Source organism: Felis catus, chromosome A2 (genome assembly GCF_018350175.1).
Source record: "Felis catus isolate Fca126 chromosome A2, F.catus_Fca126_mat1.0, whole genome shotgun sequence".
Taxonomy (NCBI): domain Eukaryota; kingdom Metazoa; phylum Chordata; class Mammalia; order Carnivora; family Felidae; genus Felis; species Felis catus.
The window spans coordinates 13,271,959-13,294,267 of NC_058369.1; the positions used below are offsets into that span (position 1 = coordinate 13,271,959).

General features: G+C 55.4%; 1 protein-coding gene and 1 long non-coding RNA gene across 9 annotated transcripts; one reads left to right on the forward strand and one right to left on the reverse strand.

The window, feature by feature from the left end:
* Positions 1-432: 432 nt before the first annotated feature.
* Positions 433-8,541, reverse strand: LOC123382649. Of its 2 annotated transcripts, XR_006591324.1 has the most exons (4): positions 8,140-8,541; positions 7,111-7,255; positions 6,008-6,153; positions 433-885 (listed from the first exon to the last, which is right to left on the reverse strand). It is a non-coding gene; the product is annotated as an uncharacterized LOC123382649 (long non-coding RNA). The 2 variants fall into 2 exon arrangements; XR_006591325.1 differs by lacking the exon at positions 8,140-8,541 and having other exon boundaries at positions 7,111-7,864.
* On the forward strand, positions 5,681-20,957 carry B3GNT3 (UDP-GlcNAc:betaGal beta-1,3-N-acetylglucosaminyltransferase 3). Of its 7 annotated transcripts, none has more exons than XM_006928601.5 (4): positions 5,681-5,743; positions 15,809-15,858; positions 17,219-17,817; positions 19,434-20,957. In XM_006928601.5, the coding sequence occupies exons 3-4, from the start codon at positions 17,239-17,241 to the stop codon at positions 19,983-19,985; spliced, it is 1,131 nt and encodes a 376-aa protein (XP_006928663.1). In that variant the 5' UTR covers positions 5,681-5,743; positions 15,809-15,858; positions 17,219-17,238; the 3' UTR covers positions 19,986-20,957. The 7 variants fall into 7 exon arrangements, with proteins under 7 accessions (XP_006928663.1, XP_044904087.1, XP_006928661.1 ...); XM_045048152.1 differs by lacking the exon at positions 5,681-5,743 and adding an exon at positions 5,750-5,893 and having other exon boundaries at positions 15,809-15,970; XM_006928599.5 differs by lacking the exon at positions 5,681-5,743 and adding an exon at positions 5,750-5,893 and having other exon boundaries at positions 17,216-17,817.
* The last annotated feature ends 1,352 nt before the right edge of the window (positions 20,958-22,309 follow it).

Genomic DNA, 22,309 nt, shown 5'->3' on the forward strand with positions numbered 1-22,309 from the left:
GATGGAACTGGAGAGTGTGATGCTGAGTGAAGTAAGTCCTACAGAGAAAGACAGATACCATAGGTTTTCACTCTTAGGCGGATCCTGAGAAACTTAACAGAAGACCGTGGGGGAAGGGAAGGAAAAAAAAAGTTAGAGAGGGAGGGAGCCAACCCATAAGAGACTCTTAAACACTGAGAATAAACTGAGGGTTGATGGGGGGTGGGGGTGGGGGGCAGGTGATGGGCACTGAGGAGGGCACCTGTCGGGATGAGCCCTGAGTGTTGTATGGAAACCAATTTGACAATAAATGTCATATTAAAAAAATAATAAATAAATAAATAAATAACAAAACATTAAAAAAATTCGACAACTCACTGAATAAATCAATTACAGAGGAAAACATTGGCTTTCAGTGGGAATGGGTGTCACAGAACGGGAGCCACAGGGTGCTGAGGGGTGACAATGCTATTTATTGCTCGGAGGTCCCGGACAAACCTCCACCCTTGGCCTGTTGGGTTTTCTCCCAGGTAAAGTAGGGGTGTTACAGGACACGTGCAGCGGATAATGAGGCCATGAGCCTTGTAGTCCTCTATCGTGGGCCCGATGATAGGCTTATTATCATTATATATCATTATTTATAGGCTACTCATCAATTCCAGGGAGAACTTTGAAGGGAGCTATTTGAATCTCGCCGCGAGGGGTTGTGAGTTCGGCAGCCATCCGTTGAAGATCTGGCCCGGGGAAGAGGACGCAAGCTGTTCCCAAAGGGACAAGTGCGCAGTGCCCGCAGACTCCACGGGTCGTGCTGTCAGACGCGGAGCAAATAAAAGATGTCAAAGGGTCCTCTGGTCCACCTGCTGGGTGACTTTGACTACCACCGTCAAATGCGAGAGTTGTATCCCCCTGTTGGACGGAAGAAATCCCAGCGTGGTACTTTTCTGAGAAATCTCGGCCCAACACATGAATGGGAGCAGAGGAGCTAAGGAGAAAAGGGTGTGCGTCTCTCAAAGGGCGCAAAGGGGATTAAGTTCAGAGACAGGAACATGTTGAAGGCTATCAGAGCCCCCGACTACGTGAACTGCTCTCTAGTCCTCCCAGGCAGGGGCTACTGGAGAGCAGTGGGTTGAGCTCTGAGGGTGGCTCTGGTGTCCGTAAGGACACAGAGAGATTCATTCCCCAACTGGAGACAGGTTTCTCTGAGCCAGTTAAGAGGGAGGACTGGGAAGAACCCCGGTCCCTGAGAATTAGAAGGGGGTCGGAAAGGCTGGCTGGGGGCTGAAGGCGCCTGGGGCACTTAAATTGGTAACAATCTTTTTTTCCGATGTTCTAGCCCTTGGCAACAATAGCAGAAAATGGCCGGGCGGGGGTGGCGGGGGAGGTTGGTGTGGGTTGGGGGCCTTCATTTGCTGGAGCTGAAAATTGAGAATTAGCAGGCTTTCCTCTGGCTGACTCATCTAGGATGTCAGAGAGGTGGTTTGCCAAATTAAATCTGGAGCGGAGACAGATTTCTCCTTCCATCCTGGTCCTTTTAACTGGTTCAGCCCATTAATCAAACAAAGGGTTGGGGCGCCTGGGTGGCTCAGTCGGTTAAGCGTCTGACTTTGGCTCAGGTCATGATCTCGCGATTCATGAGTTCGAGCCCCGCATCGGGCTCTGTGCTGACAGCTCAGAGCCTGGAGCCTGTTTCAGATTCTGTGTCTCCCTCTCTCTCTGCCCCTCCCCTGCTCATGCTCTGTCTCTCTCTGTCTCAAAAATAAATAAAAACATTAAAAAAAATTTTTTTTAAACAAAAAAACAAAGGGTTAAATGCTACCTGGGTGGATCCAACATCTAAAGGAAGACCAGAATTTTCTTTCAGGGCAATTTAAGTGGCGCCCGGGTGGCTCGGTCATGAAGCGTCTACCTTCAGCTCAAGTCATGATTTCACGGTCGTGGGTTCAAGCCCCACGTCGGGCTCTCCGCTATCAGGGCAGAGCCCACTTCAGATCCTCTGTCCCCCCCTCTCTCCGCCCCTCCCTTTCTAGCTCTCAAAAACAATATGTAAGTAAATAAATAATAAAAAAAAATCAATTTGACATTGATTAAATGGCCCTGAACAGGTTCACCAGGTTTTTACGTACAAGCCTGAATCTTGTTCCAAAAGCTACTATAATTGCTCAGTGGAGATTTCCAGCGAGAATTCTAGCATCTTGCCACAAGTTAGGGGTCTGTTTCTCCAAATCCCTTTCAGGATGTTCTCACCAGGTAGTGTGTGTCATCCAGTGTTTGGCCTGGCCCTCACCACCGAGCATGTGGATTAATTGGTAAAAATCTCAGAAACCAATTGGTAAGTTTTGAATAACAAGGCTAAATTCATCAGCAAACCTATGGGGTTCCTCGGTCACCTTGGGAAACCCTGACCCTGGGGGCACCTGGGTGGCTCAGTCGGTTAAGTAAGTACCTGACTCTTGATTTTGGCTCAGGTTGTGATCTCACCATTTAGGGGTTTGAGCTCTCACAGCAGACAGAGCCTGCTGGAGAATCTCCCTTTTTCTGACCCTCCCCTGCTCACTTGCTCTCTCTCTCTTTCTCTCAAAAAAAAAAAAAAAAAAAAAAATAGGGGGGAACTCTTGCTCATAGTTCATACTTAACCCAGAGAACTGTAAGAAGTTTGGGGTTTCTTTGGTTCCTCACTTTCATTATTATTTTTAACGTTTTATTTACTTTCGAGAGAGAGAGAGAGACTGAGCAGGGAGGGGCAGAGAGAGAGAGGAAGACAGAATCGGAAGCGGGCTCCAGGCTCGGAGTTGCCAGCACAGAGCAAGACACGGGGTTCGAACTCACGATCTGTCAGATCATGGCCTGAGACGAAGCTGGACGCTTAACCCACTCAGCCACCACCCAGGCGCCCCTATTTTATTTTCAAGTTTATTTATTTTTGAGAGAGAGAGAGAGAGAGAGAGAGAGAGAGAAAGCAAGTAACAGGCAGAGAGGGGGGGAGAAGTGCGGAGCCTGATGCAGGGCTTGAGTTCACCCAACGCGAGGCTCGAACTCATGATCCAGGAGATCAGACCGGAGCCGAAGTGAAGCCGGATGCTTAACACACTCAGCCACCCAGGCGCCCCGGGACTGCACTTTCTAAACTTAAAACCGGCCGGGGTCCCAGTAAGGGGAGCTCACAGCATTTTGATGACTAAGATCCCATTTCTTAGAAGTTTCCTCTAGAGCAAGAAGAAAAACTCCTCAACAGCCCAGTTTCAACAGGAATAGCCCAGTTCCAGAAGGAATCGGAACAAAGGCCAGTACAGTTCCAATTGGAGCAGCTCAGTTCCGAAAAGGTGGCAGCCCAGAGGCGTCAGTTCCAATAGGAACAACCTGGTGCCCGAAAGGATACAGACCAAAGGCCAAATGAGTCCTCTCAGAAAAGACAAAGCCTTAAAACAGATCCTGAATGAAAACCCGGAGAGCTCAAAACACACAGACAGCAGAGCTTAAAATCCAGGAGAGACCTACCCTCCATGGTTGGGAAGAAAGTATTAGGGCTCCGTTGGCTCTGTGGGTTCTGGCACCTTTTTGCTTACCAGCCTCAGGATTGTTGGGGGGGGTGGTTCTTCTCTGGATCCCACTTGTAATCACCAAATAATGTTAATCTTAAAAATAGGGGCGCCTGGGTGATTCAGGTCGCTGAACATCGGCCTCTTGATCTCAGCTCAGTTCATGACCACAGGGTCCTGGGAGCAAGCCCCGTGTTGGTCTCTGTGCTGAGCATGGAGACTGCTTGGAAGTCTCTCTCTTTCTCTCTCTCCCTGTCTCCCTCTGCCCTGCTCTCTCTCTCTCTCTCTCTCTCTTAAAAATAATTTTTAAAAATAAAATTAAAATTAAACAGCTGGTTAGTTTACCAGCAAAATGGATTTATTCGAGAACAGCAGAGAAACCACAACTTGGGACAAGCAAGCTCTGGCATAACTATGGGCATGTCAAAAAACAAAGGAGAGGGGGAACAGTTGTTTTATGGAGAAGGAGTTAGTTGGGAGGGGTTGTTTTGACCTAAAGCCCATTGGAGAAAAACAGAAGTTCAGGGTGATTGACGGCATTTACTGGCTGAGTTTGACACTTTTACTGGCCGAGGGCCAGGGGTAATTGATCTCTTACGGGGAAATGCAAAAGTCTACCTCTTCCCCTTTAGGGCCTGCCATTGATAATTCTTCCCTCTTGATGCTCTTCTGTTGGATCTGTAATTGACAATTCTTCCTGCAATTGACCAGTGGTATGGCTCCCCCTTCCCAAGTCGACTTTAGCGAGGTTTCCCTTTATTAACTTTCACAGAATAGACACTGTGTCCATCCACTGGTCTGTTGATGGACTCTGGAGTTGTTTCCACCTTTTGGCTACCGTGAATAGCCCTGCTAGGGACATGCATGTACGAGGATTTGCTTGAACACCAGTTTGCAGTTCTCTTGGGTAGCTACCTACCAGGAGAACCGCTTGGGTGATGAGATACTTCCTTCTGGGTGCAAGGTGAACCAGGGCCCTCCAGCACCCTCATCTACCCGGGAAGATTATGGAGTCACTCCTGCTGTCTCCATGCGTCTACCTTCAGACCTGGCAGGCCTCAGTTTCCTGCAGCCACTGGGGCTGGGCGTGCCTCAGCTGACTTCCTCCACGTGACTCTGAACACAAGATTGCATCTAAATTTCCAGGGCAAGGGATACAGGAAGTGTCTGTTGCAGAGGGGATGGGAGGGGCTGCTCCCTCCAGATCCTTGTGCGGCCCATGAATTCAGAAAACCCAAGGGACCCCATAAGGTAAAAGCAAGGAACCTAAACTGAAACCTGAGCTGACGCTCCCCACCCCCAACCCCGGGGGGGGGGGGGGGAATTGACCTCAACAGGCTCCAAAGTTACAGCATTTTTCCTGGCAAGAAAGTGTGGGTGGGCACCCAGTGCAGCATGAAATGCCCACGTTTGGTGCAGTGACATTTGATGCAATGGCCCTTCATACCCGCAGTGTATGGAGGTGACGCACGTGCTCTGTGTTGACCCTGCTCCCCAGACCTCTCCCAACTAAAGGAGCCAGGGCTTAGTTCCTCCATTTTCTGCGGCAGGAAACTGAGGCACACCCACCCAGGACGCGCCCCCCTTTCCTCCTTGGGGCGGGGAGGCAGGCGGTGACTCGAACCATCACCTGGTTCACACCTACGGAACTGGTTCTCCCCCAAACCAGAGCTCCCGACCCCAACGTGTCAAGGCTAGAAATTTCAGACGCGGCGTGAGGCAGGATTCGGATCTTTACCAACCCCAACCGCAAGAAACTTCAAATCTGACCTCCAACTTCCAGAACCTCTCCCATCCCGAGGGCTGTGGGTTCAGGACAGGCTTTCGGGTTGCGGAGTCTTCAAACCCCTTGCAGAGATCCGAGGAGCCCCTGGGCTCAACCTGCTTTGCTGTCGCCCTTTCCATCATCTCTTCATCGAACACAGGGTGGATCAACCCTGCACGGGGCCCCGTGCCAGGGGCTGGGAAGGCACTGCTTGCACACCCCCGGGCCGCGGGGAGCTCACTCTCTGGCTGGCGGGGGCGGGTGGGGGGAGGGCGGGACCCAATTGGGGTTGAGAGCCCCGAGGGCGCGCGCCGGAGGTGGTAGAGGAAGGTTGAGGTGGGAGCCGGCGGGCAGAGGTGAAGGGGCGGGGTCGGGAGGGGAAGAAGGGAGGGGCCGGCGGGGTGAATTTCTACTGGGCTCTTAAGCAGCTCGGCCAGGCGCGGAGAGGGGAGCCTGGAGGGAGGTGAGGCTGGGAGGAGGCAGGAAGGAATTAAACCTGGGGGGGGGGGGGCGGACGGAGGAAGGTAGGCGGAGGCTCGCGCGCAGGTGAAGCTCTCCCTCCTGCTCGCAGCGCAGAGGAGCCAAGAGGTCAGAGGCTGGACCGTGGTCCGGGGTGAGTGTTGGGGGCTCCTGAGGACCTGGCGGACCTCCGGGGTGGGGAGAGGAGAAGTCGGGGCTCTAGGGAAGCCCAGGCAGGTCCCTGGGGTCGGGTCTCCACCGCGCTTACCCTCAAGATGCCGGGAGATCCCGGAGCCCCAGGTCTCAATGACTCCGTGGCCCTCACCCATCAGTGATAGTCGTCGCCGGCATCTCCAAGACCGGCTCGAGCCTGGCGGGCGAGGAAGCCTCTCCTGGCGCTGTCCCGTCGCAGCTCTGGACATAGGGAGGCGTCCCTGGACCCCTGTCCCCACTCCCCAACGCCCACTTCCCAGGAAAGGGCCGAATCAGAATGGAGAAGTGAAGGGCGCTCTTCGGGCTCCGGCTGTTACTCTTAACTGTCGTCGTTTGTGTCGAGATTGTTGGCGCACTGATAGGGTGTGGCAGAAACAGCACCCTGGTGCCCAGGCTGGGGTTTTTATTGTTTCTTGAGGGAACCACCGCTGACCGCCAGCCTTCCCAGGCGCTGGGGACCTCAGCTCACGGCTCCCTCTAGGGTTCCCAACCCTCCCTGTTCGGCCAATGCCCGGCTCGGTGGCCTGGGCAGGGTGCCCCTGGTTTTTGAACGCACCTCAGTGTCACCTCCCTGACTGACTAGGACAATGACTCAGCTTCCATTTGGTTGCCCGAGATGTCCGGCCAGCGGCAGTTTTTATGACGGGGGCCCCCTGGCCCCTGGGGGACCTCAAGAGAGTGACTTTGGGTCTCTGAGTTTCCGTTCCCCTATGTGTCAAGGTGGGGCGGGTTGGAGGGGACTGTGGGGAGGGTCAAGTACGTGGGCTCGCACTGCAGCCGTGGAGTGAGTGGACATCCAGGGAAAGCCAGCTGTCACTGTATTAAGTATTACTGTATCATTAGCCACCCTTCCAGGTTCCCCGGGGGTGCGAGTTTTTTTATGGCCATTTTTCAGATGGGGAAACTGAGCTCTCCCACTTCCCCCGTCCCCCCCCCCCCCCCCAGAGCCTCCTGTACTCCAGCTTTGGGGCCAGCCCTGGGGCTACAGCCTCCTCGCACCGCCCTGCGGGTTCCTAAGGCGGCCACCCCGCCAGGCAAGGGCTGAGGAGTCTTGAGAAAGAGGTGTGGACCCTGTGTCGGGCAGCGGGGGCCCCAGTCAACCCAAGTGAGAGGATTGTTCGTCCAACCCAGATGGGTACCTTTCCCTTTCTCCCTCACCGGTCGGGTGTGGCAGTTCCTTCCAGGTGCCCTGGGTGTGGGGGAACCAAGGAGGGGCCTCGAAACGTCCCTTCTCCAGGCCAGAGCTTGAGGGATTCAGACAGGCTTCCTTGGCCCAGGAACCCCAGGGCTGGGCTAGGTGAGCCTTGAAGGAGGAGGGAAGGTGTTACTGGACGCCTTCTCTTCCTGCCACTGCCTCTGAGGCCCAGAGTGGGACAGTGACTTGTCCCCCCACACCCCCCCCCATGAATCAAGAAGGCTACCCACTGTGATCCGGCCCCCTGATGGGAGTGTGGCTCAGCTTGATCCCCGTCATGGGGAGCTCACTACCAGCACAGCAAACTAAAGGAAGCCTCGTCAGGCAGGGATTGAGGTCCCACGTGACCTTCCTTGGATGAGGGCTCTGTGCCTCAGTTTCCCTATCCATAAAAAACCAGGCCAATAAAGCCCTCCCTGCCAGTCGCAGGTGTGGTGGGTGGAGAGCAGGTGGTCCAAATGGGACCACACACAGGGCTTAAGAGGTGTTAACAGGTATTAACTCTAATCCTGACTGAAGGAGGGCATGAAGGTGTGGGGGGCTTTCGGGAGGCCCCCAGAGGAAGGTCCCATGAGACCTCGATTCCTCCATCTAGGAAACAAGTCCAAGGATGTCCTTTGAGGCTCGGCTGGGGCAGGGCCGGCATTTCGTTCGAGGCCGCAGGTCCCCACCTGGCCCATCCCACGTACCCTGAGCAGTTTCTGAGGTGAGCTCTCCCAGGTCACCTCCTCCACGGAGCCATCCTGGACGAGCCCTTTTTTCCTGCCCCTCCCCGCCCCCCCCCGCCGCTCTGCTTACAAAAATAACTTCTATTTCTTGCAAAAAGGGACCGGTCCATCATTACTGGGAGGCCTAGCTGGTATGAAATCAGTGATCAGGGTCCAGCGGATCAGGGTTCAAATCCTAGCAACCACTCTTGGCCTTGGTTGGATGTGTGACCTCTGGTGGGGGGCGGGGGGTGAGCACTCCCTTTCTGGGCCCAGCTCAATCACCTGGGAACTGGAGATTAGGTCTGCCTGGAAGGTAGTTCACGGGCTTCACAAGGACAGTCACAGGGATCACGCCCAGGCCGGGGCCTCACACCCTCTCCTGCAAATACCCTGAGTCCCACCCTTGAGTCTCTTCCAGGAACTTCTCTAGAAAGCTGTCGCATTCACTGCCTTTCTGCCCCTGATTCACACATCAGCTCCGTGAACACGGGCGTTTCTTGCAGTCATCTTGGCCGCGTGCCCAGAACGTATACCGAGGGCATGGCACACACTAGGTGCTCGGCGGTGGCTCAGCAGTCACAGCGTGTACGTGACAACGGTCACTGACGCTGACGTTAACTGGTCCTTGTTGGCGCTTCCTAAATGTGTGGTTTGGCTTACAGCCTGTCTCAGGACCCCGGTCGCCGTGCGCACAACTGGGGTTCTGTCACCACCACCCCCCCTGCCCCTCCCCTTGCCTTCCGGAAGTCCCAGAACGTTCCATGCCCTTTTCACAATCCCAGCTGAGCCTTGTCAAGTTAAGTACAGCATGAGGAAGACCCCATTGAGGCCGGTATTCATTCGCCTGCGGGAAGTGAGCCGTGGGTTAGCAGCTGACAGCATCCGGCTTTGCAGATGAGGCCCAGAAGGGACCCGCTACCGGCCCCGGGTCCACCGACGGGGCCGCCACAGCCGACTTCGGGGGCTGTCGGTCTTCGCGGCTGCTGGGCGAGGGTTTTAGCCGTCACTTCTCTGATTCAGAAACTGAGACCCAGCGACTGGGGCAGGGAGTGTGTCTGATGGGCCCGGAGAGCGGTCCAGGACTCACCCTCTCCGGGCCTCAGTTTCGTCATCTGGAAAGTGGGAGCATCACGCGGGGAATCCCCGTGATTTGATGGGACCCTCCAAGCCCGTGTCAGGCGGGCCCGCCATGGTCTCACAGGAGCAGGCGTCCTGAACGAACGAACGAATGAATGAATGAATGAATTCTGCTGAGTGGTCAGCCCCTTCTATACTTCCCGTACTTCATCAATATTCAGTGAATCCTTAGTATTTAGTGCTGTGTATTTGCGATGAATCGTGGCCACCCAGCGACTGTATATTTTAGTCTCAGGACCCTTCAGTGGCTGGTTCATGTTCATGGTCATTTGTGTTCATGTTCACTCATGCATCACGAATGCGAACGTGGTCCGTCGTATATTAGAACTCCTGGGTGCTTCCCGCGTATTTAGCCGGTCATTAACAGTTACGAACGTCGGGGTTCTTGCTCATTAAACGTATCATGAATATTTCAGCGCTGCGGAGATTTGGCTCTTTAGTGCATTAGTACCTCTTGGTCCCGTCTCTGCTCTACAGGCACTTGCTAACTCACCGTGACTGAATCGCCGTCGTCCCCCGAGGCCTGTAGGGCGGACGGGGCCGTGGCACCTGTCACGTGCAGCGGGCTTTGGGCTGAAATGAGGCATGAGGAAATTGTTGACATGTGGGCCGTTGTCTTTTTCCCCCCGTTCAACAAACAGCCAGTGAGCGTCACATGGGGACACAGCTGTCGGGGGCGAGACACCTGGCCCCACCTCTGGGGCTCCAGGCCGGTTGGGCAGATAAACAGGAGAGAAGTGAGTAGATTTCCCACGTGCAGTGGTGGTGAGAGAATCAGAGCTGGGGGCAGGGTGTTTCAGCTGGGAGGTTGAGGCCCTTCTGAAAAGGCAACATTGAGGGCACCTGGGTGGCTCAGTTGGTTAAGCGTCCCACTTCGGCTCAGGTCATGATCTCGCGGTTTGTGAGTTCAAGCTCCGTATCGGGCTTTGCAGTGACAGCGAGGAACCTGCCTTGGATCCTCTGTTTCCCTGTCTCTGTCTGTACTCGCACACACTCTCTCTCTCTCTCTCTCTCTCTCTCTCTCTCTCTCTCTCTTTCTCTCTCTCAAAGATAAACATTAAAAAAAAAATTAGAAGGCAGCATTGGGCTGAGCCTAAAGATCAATGGGGAAAGAGCAGAAGTCAAGCAGGTGCAAAGGCCCTGTGGCAGGGCTGAAAGAAGCCGACAAGGCTGGTGCGGCTGGAGCAGACCAGGAGGCAATGGTCGTTAGGGGCGGGGGAACAGGAGCTGAGAGGTCCCATACCTGGCAGCCACACCCCAGAGGGAGGCTCTTGGATCTTGAAAACGTTGAAACAAGTGGCTTTTCCGTGTATACTAGAAGACGCAGGCTCTGGGTGATGGCGAAATCGCACCAGTGTGTCTGGAGGGCAAACAGCCAGGAGCAGGATCAGCTGGTCTGGCAGTGAGGGTCCCTGAGAGTCAGCCCAGACGTCACTGCTGCGACTCTGTCCACAGCCGCTGTGTCTGATCTGCAGGGAAGAAGCATGAAGGAGGCCTTGCCGTGGGCAAGCAGTGGAAAGATGTGCTCCTCCATCAAATACCTGCTGGGCCTTCCTGGTTTACTTGCCATCGTGTCCCCACAGCTCTTGGCTGGACACCACAGCGAAGTCAACCACTGCCCCAGAACATCCCATGGGAAAGGCTCCCCGGCTTTGTACACTGTTCCTCCCGATCCTTCCTTCTCCGCCTCCCATGGGCTTTACCCATTGATGACTCCCTTCATCGTCTTTCCTGAATCCGCTCCCCTCCCTGCACCTCGCTGACCAGCCCCTGTCCAGGCCCCCAGATTCTTCTGCCTGGTTGCTGCCTGGCCTCTACTCCGGCCTGATTGTCCTTATCCCCTCCGTAGCCACAGGGGGCTTCTTAAAAGCATAAATCGATCTTTTCCCTCTCCTGCTCAACACCCCCTCCGTGGCTCCCGTTTGCCCCCACCCTCCCCCTGGCATGGTCTGACAACCCCCCATCATCTCCCTCCTGGTCGCCCTGTTCCAGCCACAGGGCCTCCCTCTCTCTGCCTTCGGCACCTTACATTTGGGGTCTGACCCTTTGCGCTTGCTAAACCCTCAGCCCAAGATGCCCTTCCCCCAAGGCTTTGACCTTTCTATCTTTCCTTATTGTCTTTATTATCCTTCAGGAGTTCCCAGGCTGATCAGGTGCCCCACCCATGGGCCCGCCCTTCTCCCACAGTGTTAATCAGGATGCTACTAAACGAATTACCTCCTTCCGGTGTTAACATCGGAAGAAAGGGGCTGGTTTAGTTATACCTGTTCATAGGTTCCACTCGCCTGTCTGCACCCAGGGTGGTCCAGCAGCGGAGTGTTGGCTGACCTGGGCTCCGGTTGTCTGTCCTTTGTCGGATGTTTAAGTGCGTGATTCCTTTGACAGATTCTGGAAGGCTCTGAGGGTCCGGGTGGGGAATCTCCCAGAAATTCTGCATCTCGGGAAGAATAGGATAGACAGACTCCACCCGTCGGAGTCCTGGGCTCCAGTTCTGCTTCACGCTGAGTCTCAGTGTCCCCATCTGCAAGCAGGGACTCTAGGGGCACCTAAGGAGCCAGTACAGTGACGAGGTCACTGAGTGGTTACCACACGGCCAGTGTGGTTAAAGCCAAGCCCTTTAACACACAATTCCAAGTGACCTCCTTGCCGGTGGGTGTCGGGGGGCTCAGCACTGCCTCGTCCAAAGGGAAGTGGCTGGCCAAGGTCAGCTCGGGGCTGGGGTTCAGCAACGAATCGGGCTTTCCCACTCCTTGTTCGCATACCCTCTGTGGCTTCCCCCGACCTCCGGGAGATAGCCCACTTCTCAATCTGGCATTCAAGGTCTTTACAGGGTCTGGCCCCACTCCCTAGCCTCGGAAATCACCCCCTCCCCAAATTCTGCTTTTCAGCAAAATAAACCACAGACGATACCTTGAATAGGCCTGTTTTCTTTTCCTTCCATGCCTTTCCGTTTGCTCTTTCCTCTACCTGAATTCCCCTCGGTGAGCTCCTATGCATCCTTCAAAGCCTTAGCTTCAATATCCTGGTCCCTTCTTCTGGCCCCAGGCCTGATCCCACAGGTACCTGGATTTGTGTCCCCCAGATTGGGAGCTTCTGCGGGGGCCGGGCCCAGGGTTGAGGCTTCTCAGGTTCCCCAGACCTATTTGTTGAATGAACGAAAGAACGCGTGAATGAATCAACGGTTTTCATATTATCGGTTTTTTGGGGATAAGAGCTGCTGAGACCCTTCTCGGGACTGAAGGACCTGGAGACAAAGCAGGTTGTTTCTGTGGCGACATGAGGTACCCACTGGGCCACCCTGGGATAACTGTGAGCTCCGCCTCCCCATCTATGAAACAGGGGTGGTGGATTTCCCCAGGGTTATTCAAAGCCCATGGACTTCACTGAGTTAGTGGCTGTTTGGACTTCTTTTTTTTTTTTTTTTTAATTTTTTTTTCAACGTTTTTTATTTATTTTTGGGACAGAGAGAGACAGAGCATGAACGGGGGAGGGGCAGAGAGAGAGGGAGACACAGAACCGGAAACAGGCTCCAGGCTCTGAGCCATCAGCCCAGAGCCCGACGCGGGGCTCGAACTCACAGACCGCGAGATCGTGACCTGGCTGAAGTCGGACGCTTAACCGACTGCGCCACCCAGGCGCCCCTGTTTGGACTTCTGTAAATCCAGTCATTCTGTACGATGAGGACTGGAGGGGGTGGACAGCAGGGTCTTGGGTAGGGGTCAGGGAATTGGACCCAGGCCTGCAAGGAGTTTCTTTCTCACCAGCTGCCTGGCCCACCCAGCAAAGGCCTCAGGCTGACGCTCAGTAGCTTAGAGGAAGTAATAACCAAACCCACAAGGACAGACCCGTGACTACACCACCTGGGGCACCACCCACAGCGGCACCCAACAAGGTTTACTAGACCAGTGAATCTTCTGTGCCCTCAGCCTTGCTGACAGGGAGGCCCAGAAGTTCTTTCCTCTGCCTTGGTGGATGGCAAAAGGAAGGGGGTCTTGGATGCATTAATGGAGGTCTATTATAGGGAGGAGGGGAAGCGGGTCTCCCTCCTCTGCCTCGAACTCGAGCTCTCAGACCCTAATCAGGAACCTCGTGGGGGCTGGGCTGGTAGGGTAAAGTAGCAGAATCCCTCCGTTTAATTTTTCTTTTTTAGTGTTTATTTTTGAGAGAGAGAGAGACTGAGTATGTGGGGGGAGGGGCAGAGAGAGAGGGAGACACAGAATCCTAAGCAGGCTCCAGGCTCTGAGCTTATCAGCACAGAGCTAGATGCAGGGCTCGAACTCACAAGCCTTGAATCATGACCTGAGCTGAAGTCGGATGCTTAACTGACTGAGCCACCCAGGCGCCCCAGAATCCCTCCATTGAGGGAAACCTTAGACCTGGGGAGAAAAAATGGGGAATGCGGGTGGCTGTCGGTTAAGTGTCCGACTCTTGGTTTCGGCTCAGGTCACGATCTCACCGATGATGAGTTTGAGCCCTGCTTGGGATTCTCTCCGTCTCCCTCTCTCTGTGCCTCCCCTGCTTGTGCTCAGTCTGTCTCAAAGTAAACAAACTTAGAAAAAATAACAGTAGAGCGCAAAAGTCCTCCGTATGATGAATTTGTATAAAAACCCATCGCAAGGTTTTGTGTTCCACCCTGAGTCTCCACTTCCAATCTTCCCTCGTTTTGAGTTCTCTGTTCTGGGTTTCTCTTGGTTTAGACCAGGATATCTCAGCCTTGACAATGTTAACGTTTGCGGCTGGATTATCCGGAGGCGAGGCTATCCTAGATCCTGCAGGATGTTAATTGCAACAGCATCCCGGCTTCCACCCACTTAATGCCATTAACAGCGCCATACCTCCACCCTTTGCAAATGGTGACGGCCAGGAATGTCTCCAGATGTTGCCAAGTGTATCCTGGGGACAGAACCGCCTGTTTGAAAATCCCTGATTTCAGCTCTGAACTGCAGATGGGGGGGGGGGGTGCACCTGGGTGGCTCAGTCAGTTAAGCATCCGACTTCAGCTCAGGTCACAATCTCGTGGTCCGTGAGTTCGAGCCCCGCGTCGGGCTCTGGGCTGATGGCTCAGAGCCTGGAGCCTGTTTCCGATTCTGTGTCTCCCTCTCTCTCTGCCCCTCCCCCATTCATGCTCTGTCTCTCTCTGTCTCAAAAATAAATAAACGTTAAAAAAATTTACTTATTTATTTTAGAGCGAGCGAGCATGAGCAGGGGAGGGACAGAGAGAAAGGGAGAGAGAGCATCCCAAGCAAGGTCCGCACTCTCGGTGCAGAGCCTGACTCGGAGCTCGAACTCACGAGCCACGAGATCGTGACCTGAGCAGGAACCAAGGGTCAGAGGCTCAACCCACTGAGCCACCCAGGCACCCGTTTTCTATCCTTGTAGCTCGGGGTTTGCCTGGGAACCACACCTTTCCCGTCGTCCATCCTAAACTCAGGCCTCTCTTCAGTTTGGGAAAATGTCCTTCCGGGATTCCATTCACTCTTGGGCCTCATCCATTGGTGCACGGTTTTATCCCAAGGTTATTTGCCTTTTGGGGTCTCCCAGACCTGCCCTCCAGCAGCCTAATCACCCCCCCCCACCCCACCCAGGCCTGGCAGCCACGCTGGAATGTCGCAGCGACAAGACAGGCCCTATGCCACCCGCGGACAGGGTCCTGAAGCTGCTGAGGCTCCGCCAGCTCCGTGCACCTGCCCTTCCCTCCCCTGCGACCTTGCCCCCAGACCTCAGCCACCCTGGCTCTTCTGTGCCACTCGCATCCAGCTGGCATGCCCGCCAGGCCTCAAAAGCCACACCTGCCACCGGGCCCCATTTCCTCCTGTGCCTTTTGTCACCTCGTGTCATTTCAGTGAGGTTTTAATTTGGCGTTTGTTCGCCCTCAAGAGCCGAGGGTTCCATAGTGGAGACGGTTAGGTACCCCGTGCCTGTGGAAATCCAGCGTTCATTCGTTGCTTGTCCGTTCAGCATCCATTTAGCGCCTACTGCACACCAAGCACAGTTCTGGGGGCTGAGAATAAGATGGTGACCGAGACAAGAGCTCATGTTCTGGTGGCGGAGATGGATGAGAAACCATATATATACTTTTTAATGTTTGGCTTGATTTTTGAGAGAGAGCGTGAGTGGGGGAGGGGCAGAGAGAGAGAGACACAGAATCCAAAGCAGGCTCCGGACTCCCGAGCTGTCGGCACAGAGCCCGAGGCGGGGCTCAAACCCATGCACCGCGAGATCACGATCATGACCAGAGCCGAAGTCAGACGCTGAACGGACCGAGCCCCCCGGGGGGCCCTGGGAAACAACACATTTTTCAAGTTTCATCATATATTTTAGGAGATGTAAAGTGCCGTGGAAGAAAAAAAAAAAAGGAGAACAGGGTCGGGGACCAGGGCTGCTAGTGAGATAGCGTGTCCTGAGGAGGGCACGTTGGAGCAAAGACCAGAAAGGTGTGAGGGAGGGAACCGTGTGCCCGTCTGGGGAAGAGTATTCCAGGCAGAGGGAATAATCTGTGCAAAAATCCTGATGCAGGATCATACGCAGCGTGTTTGAGGTTAAAACCCCCACAGAAACACTCTTACGTGGGGTTAATTCTCCCCGTTTTACATGGAGGCTCAGAGAGGGCAGGCTTCTTTTCCAAAGTCACACAGCAGAGCCTGTGGGGTAAGATCTGAGCCCTGTTTCCGGGAGACATCTGGCCGGAGGGGCTCGGCCGGGCAGTGTGCAGACACATTAGGGAAATGGCCTCGTGGATCCAGGAGGAAGGCACCCTTCCCGCTTGGGGCAGGGGGAGCCTTCCGGAATCCACTGACTGCCTCACGTTTTCCAGGTGCCGGTGGGCAGAACAAAGAGACCCCAGAACAGCACAGGCAGCCTGAGGTAAGTCCTGAGGTCCACGTATTCATTCAACAAACACTCGTTGACGCACGGGGAGTGATGGCAGCGGGATTGAAACCCAGGAGTGGGGCTCTGGAGTCTGTACCTCTCTGGGGTGAGTCAACACGACACGCATCTGAGAATGGGTGAGTCCTGCCTTGGGTCTCATCCAGTAGGTTCATGCTGCGCCGGAAAACAGACCTTCACATTTAGGACTGAACAACACTAGAGACACTACCTCTCCAGACGAAAGGACATTAAGGGAATCCAGGGAAGCCCGGGAAAGGGATCTGGAAGGGAGACCGAGGGCTCTGCCTGGATACGGGGAAGGAAGGCTTCTAGGAGGAGGCGACATTAGAGCTGGGGCTTCGAAGGATGAGTCAGAGTTTACCAGAGAGAACCTTCATGAATTTACTTTTATTCATGAATTTATTCATTCAAACACTCCCTGGGGCGCCTGGGTGGCGCAGTCGGTTAAGCGTCTGACTTCAGCCAGGTCACGATCTCGCGGTCTGTGAGTTCGAGCCCCGCGTCAGGCTCTGGGCTGATGGCTCGGAGCCTGGAGCCTGTTTCCGATTCTGTGTCTCCCTCTCACTCTGCCCCTCCCCCGTTCATGCTCTGTCTCTCTCTGTCCCAAAAATAACGTTGAAAAAAATTTTTAAAAAGAAAAAAAAACACTCCCTGCTTCCCCCATGTGTCTGCCCCCTGCTGGGCAACTCCGGGACCCTCAGGAAGTCACCAGTCTTAGAAAGACAAAGCTAAACGCAGACACCCCCGTGGGATCAAGACTGGACCAGAGAGGGGTAGACAGAGCTACAGGTGTCAGACAGAATCAGGAGTGTTCCCGAGGGGTTAAAGAGGGCTTCCCAGGGGCGCCCGGGTGGCTCAGTCGGTTAGGCCTCCGACTTCAGCTCAGGTCACGATCTCGCAATCCTAGAAGCTTGGAGCTTCCTAGTGGGGCAAGTGAAAAGGGAAGCAGGAAGCATCCTCATAGCTCTCAACGGATAAAGAGGGAATTCTTTGGGTTTCTGGGCCATTTCTGAGGCAGGGACGTGAGGAAGACCAGGTCAAAAGCGGGGGGGATTCCGGGCACACCGAGCCTGGGAGGCTCACCTTGGCACCTCCAGGCCTCGGTTTTGTCTGTAAGGATTTAATCCCCCGCAAGGCCTGGGCACCTGTCAGAGCCAACGTGGGTTGAGGGGCGGGAGGAGGTGTGGGGTGTGGGGGGGATAGGAGAGCGTGCGTTTCAATATCGTACCGACCGGAGCGACTGTAGGGCTGCACCCAGGTGTTGGGGTCCACAGGTACCTCAGGGAAGGCGCTTGACCCGTTTGGTATCTTCATTGCCTGTTACTCTTAGCAGGAACCACCAGGCCGGCCAGGATGAGATGTTCTCGGCCCCGCAGCACAGAGGCGGCCCTGCCTGTAGCTCTGAGCATCGTCACCCTCTTCTTCTTCATTCTGTACATGTCATCGCCCGCCTTCCAGAGCCTGAAGGAGCCCCAGGACAACCCCGTGGCCCTGACCTGGCCCTCTCTACCCTCTCGGCCTGCCCCGCGCCCCCCGCCCGCCCCCTGCAGGGCCAACGCCTCCGTGGCCACCCTGCCCAGCTTCGAGGGGCAGCCACAGCAGGTGCGTGACTTCCTGCTGTACAGGCACTGCCGTGACTTCCCGCTGCTGCAGGACGTGCCCCTGGGCAAGTGCGCGCCGCCCGTCTTCCTGCTGCTGGTGATCAAATCCTCGCCCGGGAATTACGAGCGGCGGGAGCTGGTGCGGCGCACTTGGGGCCGCGAGCGCCAGGTGCGGGGTGTCCAGCTGCGCCGCCTCTTCCTGGTGGGGACGGCCCCTAACCCCCTGGAGGCTCGCAAGGTCAACCGGCTGCTGGCGCTGGAGGCACAGGCCCACGGCGACATCCTGCAGTGGGACTTCCATGACTCCTTCTTCAACCTCACGCTCAAACAGGTGAGCCCGCGGGGAGTCACCTGATGAGGGCCACCCCCTCCTCCCTGCCCCCTCACCACCGCCTCCTCTGAGGGGCCCAGGGGCCCAGAAGTCCCCATCCATCCCTCCCCGCTTTCTTCGCTGCCCTCACAGCGATCGGCGATCGGAGTCGCTAAGGGAGGCGGGGAGAAAGGGCAGGGTGACCCGATGTACAAGCCCGGCTGGCTCTCGGAGCCTGATGCCCTAGGTTTGAATTCATGCTCTGCTGCTTGCTTGATAATCATTTACCACGCGGGGCTTCCGTTTCCTCATAGTTATCAAGGAAATGGGATTGCTTGGATCTGCCCACCTCCCTCCCAGGGCTGTTACGAGAATTACAGGAGATAATATTTACAAAGCTTCTAGAGCAGTGCCAGATGTTCAAATGACAAGCGAGGGTTCGGGGCGCCGGACACAACATCTTGTTGACTTGTTCTGTCTCCCCGTGAGGCCCAGGTCTGTGCCACGGGTGCTCAATAAAGACCTTTTTGGTGGACCAGAACCCACAAGAAGTAGAGAGAACCCTGCCTTGACCCAGATAAGGAGTAGCCTTAGGTGAGCCTCCCAGGCTCGGTGTGCCCAGAATCCCCCCCCGCCTTTTGACCTGGTCTTCCTCACGTCCCTGCCTCAGAAATGGCCCAGAAACCCAAAGAATTCCCTCTTTATCCGTTGAGAGCTATGAGGATGCTTCCTGCTTCCCTTTTCACTTGCCCCACTAGGAAGCTCCGAGCTTCTAGCATTCTGATACACGCCACCACCGACATTCTCTAGACCAGAATTAGAATGAGATTAGAATTAGAGGCTCTGAGGACCTACCCAGGAGTCGAAGGGGACCCAGTGTGGGTCCCTGCTTACAGTTGGCACAGACGGGTCTGGGCTCAAGACCTTAAGTTGCTACGTATCTGTTGTGTGACCTTGTCCAAGTCACTTTATCTGCAGAGCCTCTATTTCCTCATTGGTAGATGGGGTTGAAGATCACCCCTGCTTGCAGGAGAGACTCCAGGCAGGGCGGTGCCTGGCGTTGCAGCAAAAGTTATTACAGAGGAAACTGAAACTGAGGCGGTTAGAGGGCCAGAGCCTCTCAACCTGCCACGTTCTTCATTCAAAACACAAAAGCATGTAAAAATGTCAATTTGACAAATCTGAATCCAGTACCTATGAAGCGATGACCCCACACTGGGTGCTCGGAAGATAACACGGGAGAGACACAGTCCACCCCCACCCCAGGGGAAGCCTAGAGTCTGGTGGGGAAGGTAGATGTTAAATAATAGACAGACGAGTAACTATTTACCAGCAGTGCTTGGCCAGGCAGAGTCAGAAGGAGCTACAATAAATGTAAATGTGACAAATTTTCCAGCACTTGTTGGCGCTTTACCGAGCATCATCTCCACAGGTCCCCAACACTCCCGGAGACAGGTCCTCTGATGAGGTCTGTCCGGAAGGTTGGAGACTGAAGCTCAGGGTGGGGCCTCAAACCCATGCTAGTCTGGCCCGGGGACGCAGCCTCGTCTGGGCTCCTTGGGCTGGGCGGCCGGCCGGGACCCACAGCTGATTGCCCCAGCCCTCAAGCTCGTGTGCCCTGTCCGCCTCGCCTTCAGGTGCTCTTCCTAAAGTGGCAGGAGACTCGGTGCACCAATGCCAGCTTCGTGCTCAATGGGGATGATGACGTCTTCGCACACACAGACAACATGGTCTCCTACCTACGGGACCATAATCCCGACCGCCACCTCTTTGTGGGGCAACTGATCCACAGTGTGGGCCCCATCCGGGTTCCCTGGAGCAAGTACTATGTGCCAACAGTGGTGACACAGGAGGAGCAGTACCCTCCCTACTGTGGGGGGGGTGGCTTCCTGCTGTCCCGCTTCACGGCCGCTGCCCTGCGCCGGGCCGCCTCCACACTGGACCTCTTCCCTATCGATGATGTCTTCCTGGGCATGTGCCTGAAGCAGGAAGGTCTGAAGCCCGCCTCACACGGCGGTATCCGCACAGCTGGCATTGGGGCTCCCTCGGCCCGCGTATCCTCCTTTGACCCCTGTTTCTACCGGGAGCTGCTGCTGGTCCATCGTTTCTTGCCATACGAGATGCTACTCATGTGGGACGCCCTGAGCCGACCCAACCTCACCTGTGGCCAGCAGATGCAGGTCTACTGAGGTGGGATCAGGGCCCGCAGCCTCTAGGCTCTGGTCTCCACCCCCACTGGGAGGGGCTGCATCTTCCTCCCGGAAAGCAGAAAGCTCTGTTCTCCCAAGTGGGCCGGGCACAGCGGAGCGCCAGGGCGGGTTTGATGAGCGACTAGTCTAGCTGGCAAACTCCTAGACGTCCTGCAAAACCCACCCGGTCCTCGAACCCATGTTCCGTCATCCTCCCTAGCCTCTCAGCTGAAGGGGGACAATCTCTTCCCAGGGCAGCCAACTGCAGAAGCACTTCTGAGTCAAGGTCCTGTTTCCCAGCTCCGACCTTGATCATGGGACGGACCTTCCATGGTGGCCAAGCCCTCCTTGGTAGTAAAGCCACAGTGGTTTAATGGTAGGTGAGTTCCAGCCATGGTTCAAGGTCCGTTGGGAACCCTAGGTCCACATGCAGCTGAAGTGAGAAGTATTTGGCTGGCTGGGAAAGGGGTTTTGTTCGCTCCCTCTGCCCCCCCCCCCCGATGGTAGAAGGGGCTGGAGAGCCCCGTGAGTGGGACCACCCCCTCCCTGCTCTAATGGTGGAAATGTCGGGCAGAGGAGGCAGACGGCTGTCTGACTCAGGCTATGAGAGCTCGGACTTTCTGGAGTCCCCGAGAGAGCCCAGCTCCCATATTTGTGCTCTCCCCAAATCCCGGGAACGAGATCAACACACGCACTCACCCCGGTGCCCAGAGAAAGGGGCGATTCAAGCCCTTGGATGTCTCTGAGCTCTGGGGACCCAAGACCGGCCCCCACCCCAGTATGTTGGACTGGGGAGATCCAAGCAGAAGAGTGATACCCCCCACCCCAGCCCTGCTGGCTCTGGGCAGATGTCGGGGGGCTTGGACTTTGTAGGCTTCGGAGCTGTGCTTGGGAGGGAGGAAGGGGGTACCTCGGCAGAGTGAGGACTGGGGAGCGGGCCCTCCGGGAATAAAATGTTTTGTGAGGACCTGAGTTTTGGGGGTTTTGTTGTTTTTAAAGCGGTTTGCAAGTTGTAACTGAGACCAGTCTACGATCTGTACAAGTCACGTTTGCAGTAGAAAACACACCAACAAAAATGACTTGGATGAACAGGAGCTCCTGTCAACAGGTCTGACGTCATCTTGCCCCTGCTCACGTACCCTTGATGGTTCCCTATCACCCTCAGCTCATGTCACCCCACCCAGACCGGGTCTCACCGCCAGCTGGACAGCACGCTCGTGGGGGGAGAGAGAGGCACAGGGGTGAGACTGCTCCTGGCTGCGGGCCTCCTGCTTCCGGCAAGGCTCTTTCCAAACACCACCCAGCCCCTCTCCTCCCCAGACGCCCCTCCCACTAGGATCGTGGCTCCGCTGTCCTCTGTCCCACTTCCTGCTCTCCCTTCGTTAAGGATTTGTGCACCTCCTGTATGCTGCACACCTTGCCCTATATTCCTGCTGCCGGTGCTGTGTTGGCAGATACCCACCCTGTAGTGAGAAAACAAACCTGTGAACAAATAGGAAGTTACCGGAAGTGGTAGGAACTTGGAGAAGTCAAGCAGGTGGACACACAGGGATGGGAAAGAGTATTAGCTGAGAGATCAGGAGACTGGAGCTGGGACCTGCGGAAGGAGGACATGGCCCTGGGAGGAACCGGGAGAAGGGAGTTCTAGGCAGAGGGCACAGCATGTGCAAAGGCCCTGCGGTGGGACAATCCGGAAATGTTCAAGTTGCAGCGAAAAGGCCGTGGCTAGAGGTAGGTGAGTAAGGACGATACGGGGTAAGGAGGGACGCGAAGTCACAGGGGCTGGCCACATGGGGACTCGTGGGCTGGGGTGAGGAGAAAGAGAGGGTGTTCTTTTGAGAGTGATGGTACCTTTGAGCAATGAAAGGACATGATTGTTTTTTAAGTTTTAAGAAGCCCTATGGCTGCCATAGGGACTGCTGGGAAGGGGGGTGACGGTACCATCCAGGCAAGGGAAGGCAGGCCCAGATGACACAGGGGCTGCAGGGATTTCTAGCATGTAGGTCAGACCTCATCCTGCCCCTGCTCACACACCTGTGGCTCCCCATTGCCCCCGGGAGAGAGTCCTGCTCCCCTGCTGCCCCGGATTGAGCAGGATACAGCCCCCCGGAACCTTAGAATATGGCCTTTTTTGGAAATAGGGTCTTTGCAGATATAATTAAGGTAAGGATCAAGGTAAGATCATCCTGGATTATGGGGCGCCTGGGTGGCGCAGTCGGTTAAGCGTCCGACTTCAGCCAGGTCACGATCTCGCGGTCCGGGAGTTCGAGCCCCGCGTCGGGCTCTGGGCTGATGGCTCAGAGCCTGGAGCCTGTTTCCAATTC